The sequence below is a fragment of the Mytilus californianus genome, unplaced genomic scaffold (assembly GCF_021869535.1).
Source record: "Mytilus californianus isolate M0D057914Y unplaced genomic scaffold, xbMytCali1.0.p SCAF_9, whole genome shotgun sequence".
In the NCBI taxonomy this organism is placed as follows: domain Eukaryota; kingdom Metazoa; phylum Mollusca; class Bivalvia; order Mytilida; family Mytilidae; genus Mytilus; species Mytilus californianus.
Genome location: NW_026262745.1, coordinates 36,352,340 through 36,375,179, shown reverse-complemented (window position 1 = coordinate 36,375,179; position 22,840 = coordinate 36,352,340). Strand labels below are relative to the sequence as shown.

General features: G+C 33.7%; 1 protein-coding gene and 1 long non-coding RNA gene across 9 annotated transcripts in view; both read right to left on the bottom strand.

The window, feature by feature from the left end:
- Positions 1-289: 289 nt before the first annotated feature.
- LOC127715693 (uncharacterized) overlaps positions 290-22,840 on the bottom strand; it is a 97,127-nt gene continuing 74,576 nt past the window's right edge. The window contains exon 3 of the long non-coding RNA XR_007988548.1: positions 290-1,507. This is a non-coding gene — a long non-coding RNA (uncharacterized LOC127715693). The remainder of the gene's footprint in view (positions 1,508-22,840) is intronic.
- LOC127715641 (uncharacterized) overlaps positions 5,290-22,840 on the bottom strand; it is a 97,637-nt gene continuing 80,086 nt past the window's right edge. For 5 of the 8 annotated variants that reach the window (XM_052221761.1, XM_052221758.1, XM_052221759.1 and 2 more), the window contains 8 exons: positions 20,755-20,962; positions 15,787-15,909; positions 12,956-12,988; positions 11,176-11,211; positions 9,780-9,821; positions 9,202-9,237; positions 7,765-7,872; positions 5,290-5,977 (listed from right to left, as the gene is read on the bottom strand). In XM_052221761.1, the coding sequence (XP_052077721.1) occupies positions 5,504-5,977; positions 7,765-7,872; positions 9,202-9,237; positions 9,780-9,821; positions 11,176-11,211; positions 12,956-12,988; positions 15,787-15,909; positions 20,755-20,962 (1,060 nt within the window). In that variant the 3' untranslated portion in view covers positions 5,290-5,503. The remainder of the gene's footprint in view (positions 5,978-7,764; positions 7,873-9,201; positions 9,238-9,779; positions 9,822-11,175; positions 11,212-12,955; positions 12,989-15,786; positions 15,910-20,754; positions 20,963-22,840) is intronic. The other 3 variants (XM_052221764.1, XM_052221765.1, XM_052221760.1) reach the window with 2 other exon arrangements.

The following is a 22,840-nucleotide window of genomic DNA, read 5'->3' as shown; positions in this document are numbered from 1 at the left end:
AACTGAATGTATGTTAAAGATGCTATCTCCCTATAAAATTTCTCATCAACTGAATGCATGTTAAAGATGTTATCTCCCTATAAAAATTCTCATCAACTGAATGTATGTTAAAGATGCTATCTCCATATAAAAATTCTCATCAACTGAATGTGTGTTAAAGATGCTATCTCCCTATAAAAATTCTCATCAACTGAATGCATATTAAAGATGCTATCTCCCTATAAAATATCTGAATAATCAACTGAATGTATGTTAAGGACGAACTATTAATTCCGACGAAGAAAGATGTTTTCGTTTTCTTTTATACTGCTTGAAATATAAATAATTTTTTGTCTGTAATGGAATGGAAATTGGCTCTTTATTGTTCTTTTTTTCTTTTAATTTTACTAAGGTTCGCCACTGTGCCGTAGAAAGACGAATAAACTGAACTACAGACAACATTTTCTACCTAAGGAGGGTAGTCTTTAACGGCCACATTTCGTCCCAACGTTTTGATAAAAATGAATAAAACATCGTCTTAGAAAATTTAATATGTAATATAAATCTCATTATCTGATCTATTGTTTTGATTTTCAAAGAAGAAAGAGTCGGACGATACCAAAGGGAGAATCAAAACTCAAAACATCGAAAGGAGACGACGGATAAAATCATGGCAAAATAAATGTGGATAGTGTCCACATGTGGACACAGATGATGCCCCCGCTTGCATAGCATATAGTTATAAAAGGACATAACTCAAGAATGGAAAAAGGGACGCTACCCAAATTTGAACTTGATCTGAGTTTTGTGGTAATAAGCATTGTGTGTAAGTCTCATAACATTTGGTTGAGGCTAACTCAAGTAGAGAACAGAAACTAAAAATTCAGCAATTTTTCTATTTGTAAACACGCATAACTCTAGAACGGTTGTGTATAAGTTTTATAACATTTGGTTGAGACAAACTGAAGTTAGAGAACGGAAACGAAAAATTCAGCAATTTTTATGTTTATAAAGGGACATAACTCAAGAATGGTAAAAGTGTTCTCACCAAATTTCGTACTTAATCTGTATTATGTAGCAATAATCATTGTGTATAAGTTTCATAACATTTGGTTGAGGCAAACTAAAGTTAGAAAACGGAAACAAAAAATTTGTACTTGATCTTACAATAGTTTTGTGGTAATGAATATTGTTTATAGGTTTCATACTGTTTGGTTAGGGCAAACTTAAGTTACAGAATGGAAACTAAAAATTTTGCAATCTTTCGATTTATAAAGGGGCATAACTCAAAAATGGTTAAAGTGACACTACCCAAATTCAACTTGATCTGTGTTTTATCAGTGGAAGTCAAAATTAAACATTCCATTGTATAAAGCAGAGGTCGAACCCTGAACAGTTGGGGCAAGTATGGACACAACATTCAAGCTTGATACAGCTCTGAATTTGGATTGTGATTAAATATTTGACACAGCATAGGTTTCTGACACAGAATGAATGTGGTCTAAGAACTTAATTTTTTTTAATTTACCTATTATGGTCCAATATCCAAAATCTAAATACATACACGGTTAGATTCAGCATATCAAAGAACCCCAAGAATTCAATTTTTGTTAAAATCAAATTAAGTTCAATTTTGGACCCTTTGGACCTTAATGTAGACCAATTTGAAAACGGGACCAAAAATTAAGAATCTAAATACACGGTTAGATTCAGCATATCAAAGAACCCCAATATTTCAATTTTTGATGAAATCAAACCATATCATTATTATTTGCTTTTATATAAAAATAAAAAAATAACCAACTTAAAATGGAAAATTTTAAAGAAAAAAAAGGAAAAAAAGGAAAAAAAAATCCCCCCCTATTTTTTGAACCCCCTTATGATTCATTAACCCCCAAACTCAATCCCAGCCTTCCTTTTGTGGTATGGTACCTTGCAGTACAATTTCAGAGAGATCCATACACTTGAACACAAGTTATTGTCTGGAAAATGTAAAAATGCTTGTTTTTTTTCACTTTTTGGCCCCAAATTCCTAAACGTTGAAGGCAATTACCCCCAAACTCAAACCCAGCTTTCCCTTTGTGATATGGAACCTTGTAGTACAATTTCATAAAGATCCATACACTTACACACAAGTTATTGTCCTGAAACTAGAAAAATGCTTGTTTTTTGCCTTTTTTTGGCCCCTAATTCCTAAAATTTTGAGGCAATTACCCCAAAAATCAATCCCAGCCTTCCCTTTGTAGTATGGTACCTTGCAGTACAATTTCAGAGAGATCCATACACTTGAACACAAGTTATTGTCTGGAAACTAGAAAATGCTTATTTTTGGCCCCTTATTCCTAAACGTTTTGGGCAATTACCCACAAACTCACTTCAAGCTTTTTGGTCCCTTATTCCTAAACGTTTTGGGCAATTACCCCCAAACTCAATTCAAGCTTTCCCTTTGTGATATGGAACCTTGTAGTACAATTTCAGAAAGATCCATACACTTACAAACAAGTTATTGTCATGAAACTAGAAAAATGCTTGTTTTTTGCCCCTTTTTTGGCCCCTAATTCCTAAAATTTTATAGGAATTACCCCCAAATTCAATCCCAGCATTCCCTTTGTGATATGGAACCTTGTGGTACAATGTCAGAGAGATCCGTATACTAACACACAAGTTATTGTCTGGAAGTTACAAAAATTCTTAACTGTTGGTACCATAACCCCCAAAATCAATCCCAACCTTCCTTTTGTGGTATTGAACCTTATGGTAAAATTTCATAGAGATCCATTCACTTAAACTAAAGTTATTGTGCGAAAACCAATGTGTCTTCGGACAACGACGACGACGACGCTAACGTCATACCAATATACGACCGCAAACATTTTTTGCGGTCGTATAAAAATTACTTGATATTTAGAAGAAAATAAAAATTTTGCAATTTTTCCATTTATAAAGTGGCATAACTCTAGAACGGTTAAAGTGACGCCACCAAAATTCAAACTTGATCTGTGTTTTGTGGTCATAAGCATTGTGTACAAGTTTCATAACATTTGGTTGAGGCAAACTTAAGTTAAAGAACGGAAACTAAAAAATTTGCAATTTTTCCATTTATAAAGGGGCATAACTCTAGAACGGTTAAAGTGACGCCTCCAAATTTCAAACTTGATCTGTGTTTTGTGGTAAAAGCATTGGGTATACGTTTCATAACATTTGGTAGAGGCAAACTTAAGTTAGAGAACGGAAACTAAAAATTTTGCAATTTTTCCATTTATAAAGGGGCAATACTCTAGAACGGTTAAAGTGACGCCACATAAATTCAAATTATCTGTGTTTTGTGGTAATAAGCATTGTGTATAAGTTTCATAACATTTGGTTGAGGTAAACTTAAGTTAGAGAACGGAAACCAAATTTTGGGACGTACGTACGTACGTACGTACAGACGGACAAGGGTAAAACTTAATGCCCCCACCGCTACGGCGGGGGCATAAAAACAAAACAAAGACAAGAATGTGTCCATAGTACACGGATGCCCCACTCGCACTATCATTTTCTATGTTCAGTGGACCGTGAAATTGGGGTCAAAACTCTAAAATTGCATAACAATTAGAAAGATCATATCATAGGGAACTTGTGTACTAAGTTTCAAGTTGATTGGACTTCAACTTCATCAAAAACTACCTTGACCAAAAACATTAACCTGAAGCGGGACAGACGGACCGAAAAACATAATGCCCCTAGGTAGGGCATAACAACATACGTAAAGAAAAACAACTATAAAACACTACACAATAAAATGCTCCGCTGGGGCGCAGCTTGATACGACCGCAGAGGTCGAACCCTGAACAGTTGGGGCAAGTATGGACACAACATTCAAGCTTGATACAGCACTGCATTTGGATTGTAATTAAATATTTGACACAGCATAGGTTTCTGACACAGAATGAATGTGGTCTAAGAACTTAAAAAATTTTAATTTACCTATTCAAACCATATCATTATTATTTGCTTTTATATATAAATCAGAAATAACCAATTTAAAATGGAAAATTTTAAAGAAAAAAAAGGAAAAAAAAATCCCCCCCCCAAATTTTTTGAACCCCCTTATGATTCACCACTCCCAAACTCAATCCCAGCCTTCTCTTTGTGGTATGGTACCATGCAGTACAATTTCAGAGAGATCCATACACTTGAACACAAGTTATTGTCTGGACACTAGAAAGATGCTTGTTTTTTTGCCCCTTTTTGGCCCCAAATTCCTAAACGTTAAGGGCAATTACCCCCAAACTCAAACCCAGCTTTCCCTTTGTGACATGAAACCTTGCAGTACAATTTCATAAAGATCCATACACTTACACACAAGTTATTGTCCTGAAACTAGAAAAATGCTTGTTTTTTTGCCCTTTTATGGCCCCTAATTACTAAAATTTTGAGGCAATTACCCCCAAAATCAATCCCAGCCTTCCCTTTGTGATATGTACCTTGCAGTACAATTTCAGAGAGATCCATACACTTGAACACAAGTTATTGTCTAGAAACTAGAAAAATGCTTATTTTTGGCTTTTTTTGGCCCCTTATTCCTAAACTTTTTAGGCAATTACCTCCAAACTCAATTCCAGCTTTTCCTTTGTGATATGAAACCTTGTTGTACAATTTCATAAAGATCCATACACTTACACACAAGTTATTGTCATGAAACTAGAAAAATGCTTGTTTTTTGCCCCTTTTTGGCCCCTAATTCCTAAAATTTGGAGGCAATTACCCCCAAAATCAATTCAAGCCTTCCCTTTGTGTTATTGAACCTTGTGATACAATGTCAGAGAGATCCATACACTTACAAGTTATTGTCATGAAACAAGAAAAATGCTTGTTTTTTGCCCCTTTTTGGCCCCTAATTCCTTAACTGTTGGTACCATAACCCCCAAAATCAATCCCCACCTTCCTTTTGTGGTATTGAACCTTATGGTAAAATTTCATTGAGATCCATTCACTTAAACTAAAGTAAGAGTGCGAAAACTAATGTGTCTTCGGACGACGACGAAGACGACGACGACGACGCCAACGTCATACCAATATACGACCACAAAAATTTGTTTGCGGTCGTATAAAAAACTAAAGACTGAACAACAGAAATCCCATTAAAACTCGGTCTTCTATGTATTTGACCTATTGTATTCTGTTTAGAGAACCTTTATAGTCATTAAAATTTCAACTGCCAATGGAATTTTACATGATTTATAGGATATTTCGGATAATTAGCTGACAGTATTACTTCCGATCACAGTGAATATTAGTGGCAATGTAGATTAGTCTAAAATACACTGTATGTTGAAATATGTTTTTATTTTAAGTGGTAACTTTTATTTTCTACGATTCTTATACCAGTTGTAGGTCTGATTGACCGCTTTACATGCGGTATAGATTAGTGTGATACATGAATGCGCATTAATTATGCTTACAATATACACGATATCTGTATAATAATGCTTTTACATAGTTATGGGGCCAATATTGAGACTGAATGATTTTCATCCGCTCACTGCTCATTTCGACCTCCATCTGTCATCTTAACGCTCTGATTTGCCCCATTTGGCGGTATAAAGACTTTGATGTCATCGCCCCCCTTTGTAGAGTCACGTACGATAAAAGTAGCCGATCCATCTGTACTGGTTTCAGCTAAGCTGTTTGCCATTCGGGAATCTGTTTTCTGTTGCGTATCTGCCAGTACAGGAACATCTTTACCCTGCACGCTACCTTTTTGTAAGATGGGACCAGTTTTGTGTAAAATCAAGGCAGGCCAGACCACAAAGTCGATGACAGATCCATTTTTGGTATATGGGGAAAACAGGTTTTTGTCTATCGGCTTTCCTTCCAACTGGTCGTAAATCAGAACCATTGACGGCTCTTTGATTACCATGCTCCAGCATAGTTCTGTACAACGTTTCACAAAGTTGATGACGTGGTTTGGAGAACCAGATTTTCTGTAGCGTTCAAACTGTTTTACAGTTTTCTAAAATGAAAAGCAAAATGTTTTGACGTAGCATTATACATGCTTTATATTCAAATCAATTTCATCAACATAAATATCACGACTTATTACAGATGATTATTACTTCCTCATAAAACACTGCTTGGTGTATATAAAACTCTTGAATACATTCACATCTCATATTAGGTATGGTAGATTGTAAGCGGTACTGTTAACATTTAAACGGTTTGATTAATTCAAGTTAACAAAAAGGTACGATGAGGTTGTTTATCGAGACATGTAAATTTTTGGAATTACAACAGGCATTTTCCAAATCATATTTTCAATTATAATGTAAATAAGGAACCAAGAAAACCGAATTAATTTCAATTTACCCCTTGATCATATCCAAATCGCGAGTCACTACTTGTACATACTTGTACAACATATGCTTATTATGCATATCAGTTACTAGTATTAAATACACAAGAGCATGTTATAATTATAGCAAAATCAATAACAGATATTTACTCTTTACCATAAACCAAAACTACATGGACGACCTAAACCAACAAGGTTTGAGGAAGAACATCCACAATCATAACTTTATAAATTCAATGGGTACTAACATCAATTGGTGTCTCATCTAGACAAAGTACTAAAGTCATTTTGCATATTGGGATAAATCCCACATTATCATTACCCAGTGACAGAAATGGCTGTGTTTACACCTCGAAATTTATTCGGAGTACAGACAAATCGTCGCAACTCCAAACGTCAAAGACATGACAAGACGTAGACAAATACAAGTTATGCGCAGTTAATGTTTCATAAAATAAAACTTTCCTAGATTTTTATATGCAATTTTATCCTGTCGCTACAGAAGTTGCAAACTTTGTGTACTCAGAATCAATTTTGTGGTGTAAACAGGACAATTTAGCCAAATGGTTATGATGATTCTTAATATCGTATATCCTTATTCAAGATTTGACAATTTTTTCCAGATGTGGATGCACCAATAGCTTGATAGACATACTTTACATCTGAACTTGCTAGGACATACATTGTTTTGGATTATTGGAACTCGTATTGCTTTAATTCATGTTTATCTGTTCGTATCTGCACTTACACTTTTTAGCTTACATCGACATACTGCCTTGGTGTACAGATATTTAACAAAATGAATATCTTATTTCTGTGCATGGTCACAGCTCAAAACTGAACCAAGTTCATTAGGTATCAATTTGATTATTAGTCATAACAGTTTGAATTTAATACTAAACCATTACTATGGATATTTGCACACAATTGTCTTTTTATTAATAAAAAAGGTAGAATATAGGTTGTTCATCAATGACACAAAATCAGTACATGCAGAGCAAAAAACAAAAGAACCGCGCTTTTCTTTAGCTTTTTGTCTCAGTAAACATGTCAATGTCAATGCAGCATACAGCGCATACAGTTTATTTGAACTTGCAAGCATTTCAACAATTTTTTTATTATCAATTTATTCATCGGACAAAGCGGCATAACTCCATGGTTATTGTTCCTGACATATTTTTTTTCTCGACTAAAACATATTGAAAAACATGAAATCTGCCATTCGTATGCATTTACATCCTTTTCCGTTTTTAATAGATAAGCTAAATTAATCATGATTAAGGAATGTACAAATATCTGTATAAATATTTAAATAAGATGTTGGACAAAAGTGTTAAACAACTGTTTATTTTTCCAATGTGTCTTTGTTTCAATACACAAAAAGATATTGTGCGCAAAAAAGATTGAAGAGATTGGCATCAAAACACACAAATCATGTAAGTTTTTACCTGCATAACATATTCCAATAGCTTTTTATCATATTTTCGTCGCTCATGGACAATTTGAATCAACTCCTCCATGCATTTCTGTATTGCAAGTAGTTTCAACATATCTTCCTACAACAAATGACCTTTTTATTGAATTGAATTCTACACTAAGTAATAACATTTACGGTACAAATTTTGCTGTACCAGATGAGCAATTCGACAATACATGTCTCTCAACTTTCAAGTGATGCTCGAGGCCAAAATAAAAAGACAAATCCCAATACAAATGTTGAACAGCTGAACAAACCAAAAGCAGACCTAAAGTATAGCCAAATCGAGACAAGGAATCACAGCGTGGCGTGAGGGAGATTTATTCCTTAATTCAAAATTATTTCGAAAATTTTATAACGGCAAATTTCAATAAAACGATATCCATATTTACATGCCAGTACCTAAGTACTGAGCTACTATCCCTGTGATACCCTCGGGTACTAAATGACCACCAGCAGAAGTATCGACCCATTGGTAGCATTAACCGGTACCAATGTAACTGCACCAGATGCGCATTTCGATAATATATAAAATTATAAGCTTGGTATCATTGTTTCAGGAAATAAATCTGCATTAGGTACGCTCAAAACCATCCGTTTGGCAAACAAAATCAAACGGACATTAGCTGTCGAATTCATGTTCACTGATTTGAATCAAATTCTAATATTTGATGTATAACTTACTAAAACGTATATACAAATTACAAAAAGTCCAAAACAAATGATTTGTTATCCATCGAAATGACATTCGACGACTGCCGATAATCATACGACTCGATATACAATAAATAATTATAAATACACAGATTTGCACGTGCAATCATATAACGACGATTTTTCTAGGCCTGTTTGATTTCATGTCATTAATTGAAAAAAGTATGTAAATCATCGTTTTACTTGTATACAAATGTTTTGTGTATGTGCAGAATCAGTCAACGAAACGGATCTTCCCTGTGGCTCCCTTGATTCACTTTCTCTTGTATACGCGTAAACAATCTCCAGATAAGGCATAAAGTTTACGGATTCAAATGAAATTAATTATAATACATAAACTATGTCTTGAGCTTATTATGACAAAATTTAACCAAACTGCCTGCTAATAGCGAAATAGTATTCAACAATTCCCCTTTTATAAATGTTTGAATAAAAAGAAATCATATTTTAATATTTTGTCTAAATCGTGGCTAATGCCCCTTTAATAAAAGTATCCGGAAAATTACAAACAAAAGGTATAAACATAACAGTCCTTGAACACTCGTTTCTTGAATATTCAGTTTTGCGTAAGAAAAAAAAAACACATTTGGAAACGAAAGTGTATACCAGTGTCGGTTGAACTATGGATTAAGGACTCTATTCAACTCAGTCAAAACTGAAATGTATAACATATAACAAAAATATAACAACTTACGGCATTCGCCTTTTGATTTGAAACTTGTGTTGCAGCCTGTGAAAATAATTCATTAAACAAATTTAAATCTCCTATGGAACAGTGTACATTTTGTTTCTTTTTTTATGATGTCATTTGTACAGCATTTACTCATTTCAATATATTGATGGATCGTTACTTTTCCATTTGAAATAACATGCTTAACAAAAAATAATGTTAATGTTTATCTGCACCAAATAACGCCAATTAGTGACTGATAAACTGTAGTCCATACCAACAATTTGAGAATGTGAAACTGCAGAAGTATAGAGCAATGTTGTAAGTGATTACCTGCAGACGAATATTGACAATTTGTGAGTGATAAACCACAGTAGAATAACTCCAAATGGTGAATGAGAAACTGCAAACGTAAATTGACAATTTTGGAGTGAAAAACTGCAGTAGATTAACGCCAAATTAGAAAAAGAGTAACCTCAGACAAACATCAACAATTTGCGAGTATAAAACTACAGAAGAATAACGTCAAATAGTTAGTGGTAAACTGCAGACGAATATGGACAAATTTGAGTAATAAACTGCAGTAGCATATCATAAGTTACCTTTTTATTTTCTTCCACTTTAGTCATCTTCAAACAGTTTGTCTAAAACACATCGGAATTCATGTAAATACATTTCTGATTGAAGAAAGAAGTAAGTCAGGAATTGTTTTGTAAAATCATTATCGTTTACTATTTTTTATTTTCACAATTAAGTTTTAATTTGCATTCTACGTTAAAACGTTCATAGTCCCAATTTTGCAAAATAAACAATGATAATTTATACACCGACGACTATACCTGTTGAAACATATTTCGCTATAAAAAGAATAGCTGGAGTGACGGCAATTAGAACTACTGGGTTTTAAGTAAAGAATCCGGCTCCATAACACAACATATTCTGCTATTGGTTATAAAACATTTTAATTCATAAACATAATAAAAAGTTTTGAAGGCATGTATTAATCCGACAAAACCAGAGGATCCTGAATGTTCTTTAAATGAGAAAGTAGAACGGAGCGTTTTATACCTTTGTGAGCAAAGGTTAGACACAGAATCAGATTGATTTTGCATTATCTTGTTGTCGCTCGAGAAAACGCGAATCGAAAAATAAACATTGGATGACAAATCGAAAAAAAGTATTATTAATTTAGCATTTCACTCTTTGACACCAGGGGAAGGAAAGAGGGAATATTTGTTTAGTCTGAATTGAGCCAGAGGAATAAATGCGTTGCCAAACTAGGACAAGATATCCGAGCAATGCACAAGGGAGATACATTTCTTCAATTAAAAACGATTTCTTAAGTTTAAAACAGCGGATTACAATAAAACAGTATCCGTATTGTCATGCCAGGACCGAAGTACTGAGCTACTGTGTTTGTAACATCCTAGGGTACTAAAAGACCCCAAGAAAAGGTATTGACCCAGTAATAGTCTTACTGTAATAAAAGAGATAGCAAGCACATTTCAAAACCCAAAGCCAATGTTCAAACGTCGAAGAACTCATATACTAGTAACCGAAAAAGAACATATTAAGTATAGCCGGAACACGAAAAAAAAAAATCAGAACTTTGAACGAGGGAGATGCATTTCCTTAATTTCAAATGGTTCATGCTACGTTCAATACACGTGTTGATCCCGATTTCAAAGCGCATGTAACATGTTTCTGTCATGACACGTGTTTCAGGATAAAAAAAATCATTGTTAGGTACCCTCAAAATCAACTGTTTGGCAAACAAAATCAATTTAAGGATTCGAAACATTAAATATAAAAGGTATAACCATACTGTCCTCTCGATGGGAATGATTAGGGCGACTTGTGTTTCTTGAATATTCTCAATCAGTCTAGCGTAAGAGTAAACATTATCGAACAAAAATGTCAGAGGAACTAAGAATTCAAGAGTAAATTCAACAGTCAACACTGAATTGTAAAACATATGACAAAAATGTAACAACTTACGGCATTCGCCTTTTGATTGGGTACGTGTGTTGCAGCCTGTGAAAATAATGCAAAAAGTGTAAAAGTTTACATTTCCGATCGAGCAATTAAAATTCTGTTTCTATTTTAATCATGTCATTTCGGGCAGCATTTAATCATTTCAATGTATCGATAATTCTTTTTTTCCCATTTGAAATAACATACTTAAAAGGAAATAATGTAATATTTTGATCAAGGTTAAGGTCAATGATTTAATTATAAACAATACCGGACAATATACAGTACAATTTCCGTAATCATGTAACATAATAAAGAATTCAAAATAATTGTCAAAACCAATGTATTGTATAACTAACCATATTTAATAGATATAAATTTTACTGTATAATCTCCCTAGTTAAACAGTAACTAGTTTACAGGGATAACCGACTGAATGCTGTGAGTCGAGTAAGTTGTTAAAGCAGCAGAGAAATGTCAATAAAAGATTTATTTAAAAAAAAAAGAAAAAAGGAAATAACGTAAATGGGTAGCTGCATCGAATAACACCAATTTGCTAGTGCTATATTGCAGAAGAATAACGTCAATTAGTAAGTGATAAACTGCAGTACAACATTAACAATTAATTTTGCAATTTTTGAGTGTCAAATTGCAGGAGTTAAGCGCAAAGACAATTTTGTATTTAAATATCTGCAGTTGAAAAACGTAAATTTGTGAAGAAAAAACTGCAGACGAATTTCAACAATTTGTGAGTGTAAAACTGCAATAGAATAACGACAAAGGGTGGGTGATGATCTGCAGACTAATACCGACAATTTGGAGAACAAACTGCAGTAGAATAACGCTAAAGGGTGGGTGATGATCTGCAGACTAAAACCGACAATTTGGAGAACAAACTGCAGTAGAATAACGCCAAAGGGTGGGTGATGATCTGCAGACTAATACCGACAATTTGGACAACAAACTGCAGTAGAATAACGCCAAAGGGTGGGTGATGATCTGCAGACTAATACCGACAACTTGGAGAACAAACTGCAGTAGAATAACGCCAAAGGGTGGGTGATGATCTGCAGACTAAAACCGACAATTTGGAGAACAAACTGCAGTAGAATAACGCCAAAGGGTGGGTGATGATCTGCAGACTAATACCGACAATTTGGACAACAAACTGCAGTAGAATAACGCCAAAGGGTGGGTGATGATCTGCAGACTAATACCGACAATTTGGACAACAAACTGCAGTAGAATAACGCCAAAGGGTGGGTGATGATCTGCAGACTAATACCGACAATTTGGAGAACAAACTGCAGTAGAATAACGCTAAAGGGTAGGTGATGATCTGCAGACTAATACCGACAATTTGGAGAACAAACTGCAGTAGAATAACGTCAAAGGGTGGGTGATGATCTGCAGACTAATACCGACAATTTGGAGAACAAACTGCAGTAGAATAACGCCAAAGGGTGGGTGATGATCTGCAGACTAATACCGACAATTTGGACAACAAACTGCAGTAGAATAACGCCAAAGGGTGGGTGATGACCTGCAGACTAATACCGACAACTTGGAGAACAAACTGCAGTAGAATAACGCTAAAGGGTGGGTGATGATCTGCAGACTAAAACAGACAATTTGGAGAACAAACTGCAGTAGAATAACGTCAAAGGGTGGGTGAAGATCTGCAGACTAATACCCACAATTTGGAGAACAAACTGCAGTAGAATAACGCTAAAGGGTGGGTGATGATCTGCAGACTAATACCGACAATTTGGAGAACAAACTGCAGTAGAATAACATAATTTACCTTTTTATCTTCTTCCATCTTGAAATAGAGTGTCTAAAACAAATCGAAATTCATGTAAATACTCTCTCGGATAATTAGCAAAGAAGTAAGTCAGGAACCGTTTTGTGACAATCAACATCGTTTACTATTATCTATTTACATACTTTATTTTTTGGGGGCATTCAACATGTTCAACGTCAAGACCAGTATAATCGTACTTTTGCAAAATCATCAATAAAAATGTATACACATACAACAATTGTTGACAAATATTTAGCTATCAAAAGAATAGCTGGTGTGGTGGAAAACATAACTTCTGAAAGTTAAGTAGGAAAGGGTAATATTTGTGTAGTCTGGATTGATTTAGAGGACTAAAAGAATTGCCAAAATCTGACAAGGTATCCGAGGAATGCACGAGGGAGATAAATTCCTTAAATTACAAATAATTTCTTAAGTTTTAAAACAGTGAATTATAATAAATAAATGGAGAATGTGTCCATGGTACTTAGACGATGCCCCCACTTGCATATAACGTTATAAAGGGACATAACCCAAAAATCGATCTTGATCTGTGTTTTGTGGTAATAAGCATTGTGTATAAGTGTCATAACATTTGGTTGAGGCAAACTTAAGTTAGAGAACGGAAACTAATTTTGTGACCGGACAGACAAGGGTAACTCTTAGTGCCCCCTTCGCTGCGGGGAGGGGGGGGGGCATAATGAGTATCCGTATTTTCATGCCATAACCGAAGTACCGAGATCTTGTCCTGGGCTGGTGACACCTTTGGGTATTAACAGTCCACAAGCATAGTTATTGACCCAGTGATCACCTTAAACGGCACCAATTGTACTGCACAAGATGGGCATATTTCGACACTTATGTCTCCTTAGCGACAAATGCATCAAAGTACAGGTATGAACACAGGAGTAAATCGTAGAGAGGACTAAAGGAAATTGGGCACCCACTTTGGTCAAACATTTGCATTATTGTCCAGTTTCCTAAGTTCGAGGGCCAACATTTAATTTGCAACACTTTTCGTTCTGCCTCCCCGCCTCAGCCTTTTGAAAATATGGTTGGCGCCACTTAAAAATAAGGAACGACAAGTATATTGAATGATGGATTTAAATATTCAAATCTACAAATGGGTGGATATGAAAATATGAAAGACAAATATAGTCATTGGCGGATAGGAATGCATTGAACGACACATATATCAATGAACAAATAAGAATATATAAAACGACAAACGTATTTGAATGTATTAAAAAGCACTTTCATGAAAGAACAAAGGCATTAAACAAAACGCGAATATGAACATATATTACGGATTACAAATGTGTCATCACAACGAACTTTACTATGTTACGTAGTCTTAGTCTACATAACAGTATACGAATGTCAGAGGCTCATTCAGGGTAAAAAACAATGAACATCTTTAATAGTGCGTTTCAAATTTAAAATCACGCTATTTACACATTTAACACTTAATTGATAACTGAAAGTATTTTAAAAAAGAATGGCATACACGAGAAAATTATTTTCACTGCAAATTACAAACTTTTTCACGTATTGGGAAAAATATCTGGTTGTGTTTCTTGTGGTCAAAATACAATAAAATTCGTAAGGGTTCCGGGGAACCCAGTGTCTCGCCTACTTTTGCTGTTAATAGCAGGCTCAACAAAAATGAGGAAAAAATTAATAAAAATATTCCTCTCTATACTATCTTTTGATTGTAAGTAGCTTCTGTCCAAGTTTGGTAAAAATCCAGGATAGTTTATGAATCTAATAAATGTTTTAAAAACTTAAACTGCAGACTGTATGTAATGTTAACTAGAAGAAAAACTAAGTCCATTTATAAGTAAAATAAGTAAACATGGAAAAAATTTTAACAAAATTTCCTTCTAGCTTTTAATCATAAACAAGCTTCTTTCCAAGTTTGGTAGAAATCCAGGATAGTTTAAGAAATTTATTAAAATTTCAAAAATTTAACCACAGAGTGAATGTAATGTTTCCTGGCAGAAAATCTAAGTCCATTTATAAGTTAAATACGGAAGAAATGGGATTTTTTTTTTTACAAAATTTACTTTTGGATATTATCTTATGATCATAAACAAGCTTCTGTCCATGTTTGGTAGAAATCCAGGATAGTTTAAGAAAGTTATTAAAATTTCAAAAACTTTAACCACACGAGTGAATATTTGTGGACGCCGCCGCCGACGACAACGACGACGACGCCGACGACTGAATGTAGGATCGCTATGTCTCGCTTTTTCGACAAAAGTCGAAGGCTCGACAAAAAGTCACATAAACACAAACAGTGCATATACAAGTTAAAAACTTTATTGGAAAAATATTTCTTATATAAAAAAAAATATTTGTGAAGATTGATTTAAAATGCATTAAAGAAGAGTACACAAAACATACAGCAATATGTACTGAATATCTATACTGCATGATGAATATTCAACAAAAACCTGGTACTGGAAAATACAGTAAGGCTGGGGTAATCCGTAATATATGTGATTCAGGTTTCAGACAGGGTATATAAACCCTAAGCCGGGAATGTCACATTATATACCCTGTCTGAGACCAGAATATCATATGATGACATTGACAAATGTGCCAATGACCGAATATGTACAAATCAAACGACAAATCTTACATCATAGTATGTGTGCGATGCATCTGTTTCTAATAATGGCGCCCCTTTCGGAAGGCTTTTGTAAAAATTGTATTTTAACGAACGATTCTATTGTGGTCAAAACATGTATTGTGTATGTAGATTTTAATATCATGTAAATTAGGATATATATATATATTGGTAGAAAGCCGAACATCTAAAAGATACTAACTGTTTGTGCTGCTTCCACTAATTGGTCAGGCTGTTGATGTAAACAGCAGGCAATATCCCATGCGTGCTTTTTGATGTCCGTCATCTGTTTTTGTTCTAGCTCTACGCAAGTGGTGTAACATTTCTTTCAAATAAATTAATTTCAAATAATTTTGTAATACATAAAAATATTATTAAAGTGATTACCGAAATATTGGATGATACAACAAACCAACAAACAACTGCAAAAACTGGACGTACAAAGACAAAAACTACGAACGAAACATAATCAAGCCTTGTTAGATAAGGTGTTTGAAAACTGAAGCTGGTATTTATGGCCGAATAAATTAATATTTCCAATCAAATTGACGACAATAAAAATAGCAAAATAGGTTTTATTTCGAGTCAACATAGACCAGTTATCATCACTGAAAAATCGAGCAATGGATATTTCAAATAGCTTACTTTCGGAATGCAAATCCACCAGTTTATATAATATAACCCATAAGATTTTTAATCATTGTTCTTTCACATGTTAGCATCACTTGACATTATATATAACTTGTTTGCTGGAACTACAGTGCGAGTGAAAGAACATACAAAACTGTACGTATCGTAAAACCAACGTATGTAGAGGTCAAATACTTGTACTTTTCATGACTATTGTGAAAAAGTTGTAAGATATAAATTAACACAATAAGATAATTATAATCATTATAATTATTATCTAATCGCAATAAATTACGAGGATGTAATTTAGAGGTACAAATCATGATTTGAATGTAACGGATAAGCTGCAGATAGGAAAATCTAGCAGTCGCTACGTGTCTCTGAGAATAAATTGATATTAAGAATCCAGTTTATCTTTATTCAGCGATAATTCTAATAATATAGACTGGTACTGCAAATTATTGGGCCAATTTTAAGATAGAAGTCAGGTTAAATTGAATGATGTGAAGTTGCGTAGTTTGTCGTCATATCCATCGTTTTATCACTGAAATAAATAACATTATTCATAAAACTGAAAGACACCGTTTGTGTTCTTTTTTTTTTATAATGAAGATTTTATGTTTAAACATATTATCTGTATAATAATTAGCCTTAACAGTGTGATGCCGTATTTACTCAAATTGGGAAATAATACTGCTTTTGAGTACAAAATATCTGAGAGAACGAGTATAACGAAGATTCTTGCTCATGATGACCAGACTGACAGCCAATAAGCACAATCATTACAGTTCTATTGACATTTAACATCAGCTATACTGACTATCCTGTTATTTTACTTTCTGTAACAATGTTCTTTGATAATTGAAATTCATATAGGCGGGTGACATTAACCATAAAATTGCATTTCTAATGCACCCACCTAACATACGGCTGAATCATATACCATTCGAAAGCACATCATCTGTACTATTTTTTTGCCCGGTCGTCAAAAATTCGTATGGTGCAGTTTCCGTCAAATCACAATTAAAGGTCAAGGACAGACAAATTCTATTTTTACAAGATGTCAGCATTTTTGCCTATTCTGTCTTCTGAATAATAATATTTTGTATGGACATATGAAAATCTGTTAGAACGGATGTTAATAGTTACCTATCAAAAGCACTTTGAAATATTAATGTCTGATTTTTAATTAATAGCGCCGTTTTCACGAAATTCCAGTAAAAATGACAAAAATGCGTGAAAACCAAAATTTGTCTCTGTGATTCAATTGTTATTCACCATAAAACCAAAAACATATTTCATTTAGTGCTAAGGATGTTTTTGACATCATCAAAATTAATGCAATTACGCTTCTTGTTAATTAAACAGCCAATTATAACAACCCATGCAGTTGCCCAAAATACAGCCATCTGCAAAAAAGATAGCTTTCTAGCTGTTCTATATTAAAATAATTTGTATGTAGTCAATATAAGGTTGAAAAACACAAATCTTAAAAGTGCAAAAAAGTTAAAGGATATAATAGACAGGAAATTCATGCTTTTAGGGGAAAGTTTGTGAACTTTGATATTTCAATATTTCCGTATTTATTTGTTTTCTTGGTTGCTTATACTGCATCGTGCATTTACTAAGGAAGTGAAAATTATTATAAGCTAGCCACTGAAAATATTCTTCATGTCTGACCGAGGTATTAAATCCTATGAAACTACGAAATTTATTGTGAATAAATTGAGACATGTTGCAATTATATTTACTTGTATTGATTTTTGAGTTAGAAATTCTAGCAATTCGCAATTACAATACATACACCTCCTGAATAGTTTACATACGCAGACATTGTAATATAAAGATGATTTGATTGATTGTTGGTGTTTGACGCATTTTTCAGTACTTTTAGCTACTAAAGTATTTTGTGGCGATCATTTTGTTTTTGTGGTTTAGGCCCACGGAGTGTCAAAGGAACCACCGACCTTCGATCATCAGCATCAATTACCTTTTGTAAAAGTAGGCAACCTCTTACAAAACAAAGCAGTTTTGATATTGATGTTTACTTCAGCTTCATGTTACAAATAAATTTGCTTAATAGAAACAGTAATGTAAATGCATTTGAACCACTTTTATTTTCAAATTTAATTGGCCATGATTTTGCATTAAAATTTCAATGTAGATGTGCCACACAATATTTCCATTTAAGGCATTTAGAAAAACAGAGCGCTATTTTAGTAGATCACCTGTTAAGCATTGACTGTAATTTGACATATTAAATATAGTTCATTTGCATTAAGAATATATATGGTCAAAATGAAGTTATTTTATTCTAAAATATCTATACAATTGTGAGAAATGAAAATTGTGTTTGAATTTATCCAGTTTTTAAATTGGTTTATGTCCTCTAAACTTGAATTATGTTTGTGGATATTTATTTTGCTCTAAGCCCTCTGTTGTTGATCTGACATCGACTTTTGGTGATTTTCTCACTTTATTTTCATATATTTTTCGTTTGGGTTTCTAATGGTACGAAGATCTCACAACAATAATAAAATAATAAGTGATATAAGTTGACATAAAAAAACGTACAAAATGGTATGTATGACTAAAATTCAGATCTATCACGACTCGCCTGTTCATATATCGTATGAGGATAACAAAACGTTAACTTTATGAGATAGCTTAAAAGCAGGTATGTTATGGTAAATTTAAAGCGCTTACTATTTTTAACTCTATCTGAATATGTCTATTGTGAAACAAATCCCTTCATGTACAACCTCCATATGTGTCATTTGAACTTCACTAAAATCTACCAAGCAATGTAGGATGAATATTGATCATTACAAGTTTGTTTTATAATAACAGGTGGAAATATGAATAGAAATAATAAAGAAAAAAGGACGTAGGGACACGATGATTCCTACATTACCGCTATATCATATAAAGAAAGAGAGGGGGGGGGAGAAGAACGAGGTTTATGACAATTGTTTTCCATTCGTTTGATGTGTTTCAGCTTTTGGTTTTGTCATTTGATAAGGGACTTTCCGTTTTGAATTTTCACTTGGATTTCGGTATTTTTGTTGTTTTACTTTTTTATATTTTGCATCGATATCTGAGTTTTAAGTTCTGTTGTCTTTTATTCGCTCTACTTCGAACCTTATGGTTTTTTCTTTTTTTGGTTGAAAGAAGGAAGCAAATAACAAGGAGGCGGTCTCAAACCATAGTCGAAGAAAAACAGACGACAGCATTACCAAGGCAAAAAAATTGAACAGACAATCAACACTCCTTAAAACACTTCACCGAAATGTGCGAACACTACCTAATTAGATATAAGAAGATGTGGTATGAGTGCCAATATGCAATAAACCCGTATGCTGATTACAGTTGCTTAAGAAGGGTATTTAATCTTAATTATTTATTTTCAGTCATACTTGATGAAACAACTTATAAAGTATGTAATAGTGGGCTAACATTAAAAGGAATTTGCCGTATTTGTTTTTGAAAAGTGCATAGTACAAACAGTTTTCATTCGAATATTGAACGAGAATAGTCTTCGTAACATGTCTTTCCACTTTGGAAAACTAACTTTTACTAAATATACCTTGTTTGTTCCTTAAAGATCTTCCATTACCCTTTTTTCAAATATGGTTGATCATTATCTGCCGATATTGCCAATAATATCTAGCCAATTAAAGCAAAAAGATCCCTATTTGCAGATGGTGTGTTTTAGGGCAACTGCAAAAGGTTCATTAGAAGGCTGCATCTTGACCCCTATCATATTAATTGCAGTTTGAAATGATGAAAAAATTCCCTTGGCCTATAAACGATAAATCTATTCTATTTTTGACATATAAATATTCAAATCTCAGAAAACATTTAGATTTTATTGCAATTTTATCATTTTTGGAAGTTTTTTCAAGAAATGCAATTTTCTGTAAATATTGCGCAACCAACATTTAAGTTTGCATTTCATTTGGAATTATGGTAGTTTGTTTTATAAGGTTTTGATAATTTTTTGAAAAAAAATACCGTACAATTAACAGAAAATGGCATTTTCTTTAATTCTAGTAAAAATTTAGGAATGTTCAGTTTTGACCTTTGATCTTGGTTTAACGAAAATTGCACCGTACGAATTATTGACGACCGGGCAAAACATAAAATACAGTTAATAAGCTTTCGAATGATATATAATATAGCCGTATGTTAGGTGGGTGCATTAAAGTCGTTAACTAAGCGTCTTTTTGAAAACTGTCACTCGCCTAATAGAATTAAATTAATTATAACGGACAAGCTTTCATTGTTAGATTCAGAACAGTTATTGTTACCAGTGTGCTTGAGTAGGCGGAGCTAAGCACAATATCTATTATTGTTGTCTGGATCCTTTAAACGTTGCATGAAATAACAATTACAGTACAACCCTAAGAAAAAGTTGTCAACGTGTCTTCTGACAGTAACAGTCAGTATAACAATAGGAATAATGTTATGTACAGTATCATTAAATCGACTACCATATTCTGTTTTCTTCTATTGACAAGTATAAGTTGAACATATTTACCTTCGCAATTTCAAATAGCTCTTTCTCTACCCTGCAGTTTTCATTTTTTATTGTCCTTTTCATAGTTATTTCATCATACGCCTCTGACCACTCATCAGTATACAAACTAGACCACTTCTCTCCAAGTTTAGTTGGCCTATTAGCATCACTAAGATCAGCGATTTCACTGTTTCCTTTTGTTAATTGAATACCAGCTATTTTGCTCAATCTATTGCGAGTTATAAATAAAAGGGTATTACATATTAATAAGATAGATGGGGTCACCGAGCTTAAATTGTCTGTGTTTTAAATCGTTGACCACTAGATTGCTTTTTTGTGTAGTTTCTTACTCTTTGAGGAATGCTGTTTCTATAATTTACGTAGAGATGATACAAACTAGAAGGATAAATTGCCTATAACGCTCACCAGACATTTATGCATTTATTGATACAATGCAAGAAGAATATTTGTTTAATGAGGAATGGGTGTGCTGTCTTGCTGGTATTTCTTAACTCGACCCTTTTTCTGTCTATTCATTATTTTTGTTTTCAGCATAGGAAGAAAACCTGAACAACGGGTTAAAATAGTAATTAAGGGTCAACAACTCTTGTAAGGAGTCGATCGATGTTGCTTCATATTGACCTATTAGTACTTGCGTTGATGTTTATTTTGACTGTCCAAAGTTTCAGTTTATCTATTATAGTTTTTAGGTTATAAGGTTATAATGTATTGCTAATCATCATGTACAATGTATCTACAATAAGGAGTCAAATGACGCTTCTCGTGATTTTTACGTACTCTCTCCTATACTTTTCAGTTTCTCTATTTTTACTGCAATTACTGCAAAACAAGAAATTGGTAAACATCGTCATCCAAGGGCACTTACACCCATAATCAGCTGACTGACGATTATGAACATGTACTCTTTTCATAGATCTGATCCTGTAGATTATTCAAATTTCTTTTTATAATTTCTCTCTTTCTTCTAACCCTTCCACACAAAAAAACGGAGGAAATTGTCAGTAAAGTCAATAACTCCTTTAAAGAGTCGACTGACGACTTCGGTCATTTGATGTATTTGTAGATCTTGTCCTGCAGGCCATTCCCCACTTTTAAACTTCTCTCATTCTATTGCAGTTTTCAAGATAACAGTCAACAAGGTTATAGATAAGTTGGATGCTAAGGTGATACTTCTTTTGAATTGCTATGTATAAAACCGTTACAAAAACATTTGAGTATAATTCAAACTTCGATAATTCCTTCACGAAGACACCCGATATAACAATTGGACTTATTCGAAATTCGAGTCATCGATAAATTGTTTTTCTCATTTGTAAACAGAAATGACCACCCATTTCAACTATTATTGGTAAGGTTACGGCACTTATCAGTTGTCAGGTATGCAACTTCAATTCGGGTGACGGAACGCATACGTTCAAATTCTAGCTAAGACAGGTCGCGTCCGTACTACAAAAGTCATCGAGATTTTTAGTTTCTACGGTAAGTTCGGGGGATTTCGAGATTCCCTGTGTGTTCTCTTTTTTCAAGCCATTCATGGAGTAAACTGCGTTTTTCCGGTTTTTTTCTTTCATATCTTTTTAAAAAAGTCGCCGTGTCTTTCTTGTTTTCCATGCGTAGTGTAACTGTCTCACTGTGTATGATTACTTTATTATCGTGTGTTGCTGAGCTAAGATTTGCTCTGGGTAGCTCAACGCGTACTAGCAAATCATATGACTAATTTAAAAACTCGTTATTAGGGTTTCCGGGTATTTTGTATTTCATGTTTTTAAATTGTGGTGTTTTCAATGTTGGCGAAGGTAGTAGTGGTTTTTCCTTAAATTTCGCTAGTGTTTCATTTAAGAGTTTGAAAAAAAAGTCTTTGCATAGTTGGTCTCAGATGGTCCATTTGTACTTGCATGTATGTAAAGTGTCCTTATTACACTCTTTTGACGATTGTTATGGTTTCAGTGGTGCTCGCGATGGTCGTATTGGCGAAATAGGTGATTCCGGTTAGAGGAGCTGTTGCAATTTCGCTGGTATTGGTGTTAAAGCTTAATTGTTTATTTTTGTGATATCTTATTTCATTGTTGCTCTTAGTTGCCTATTG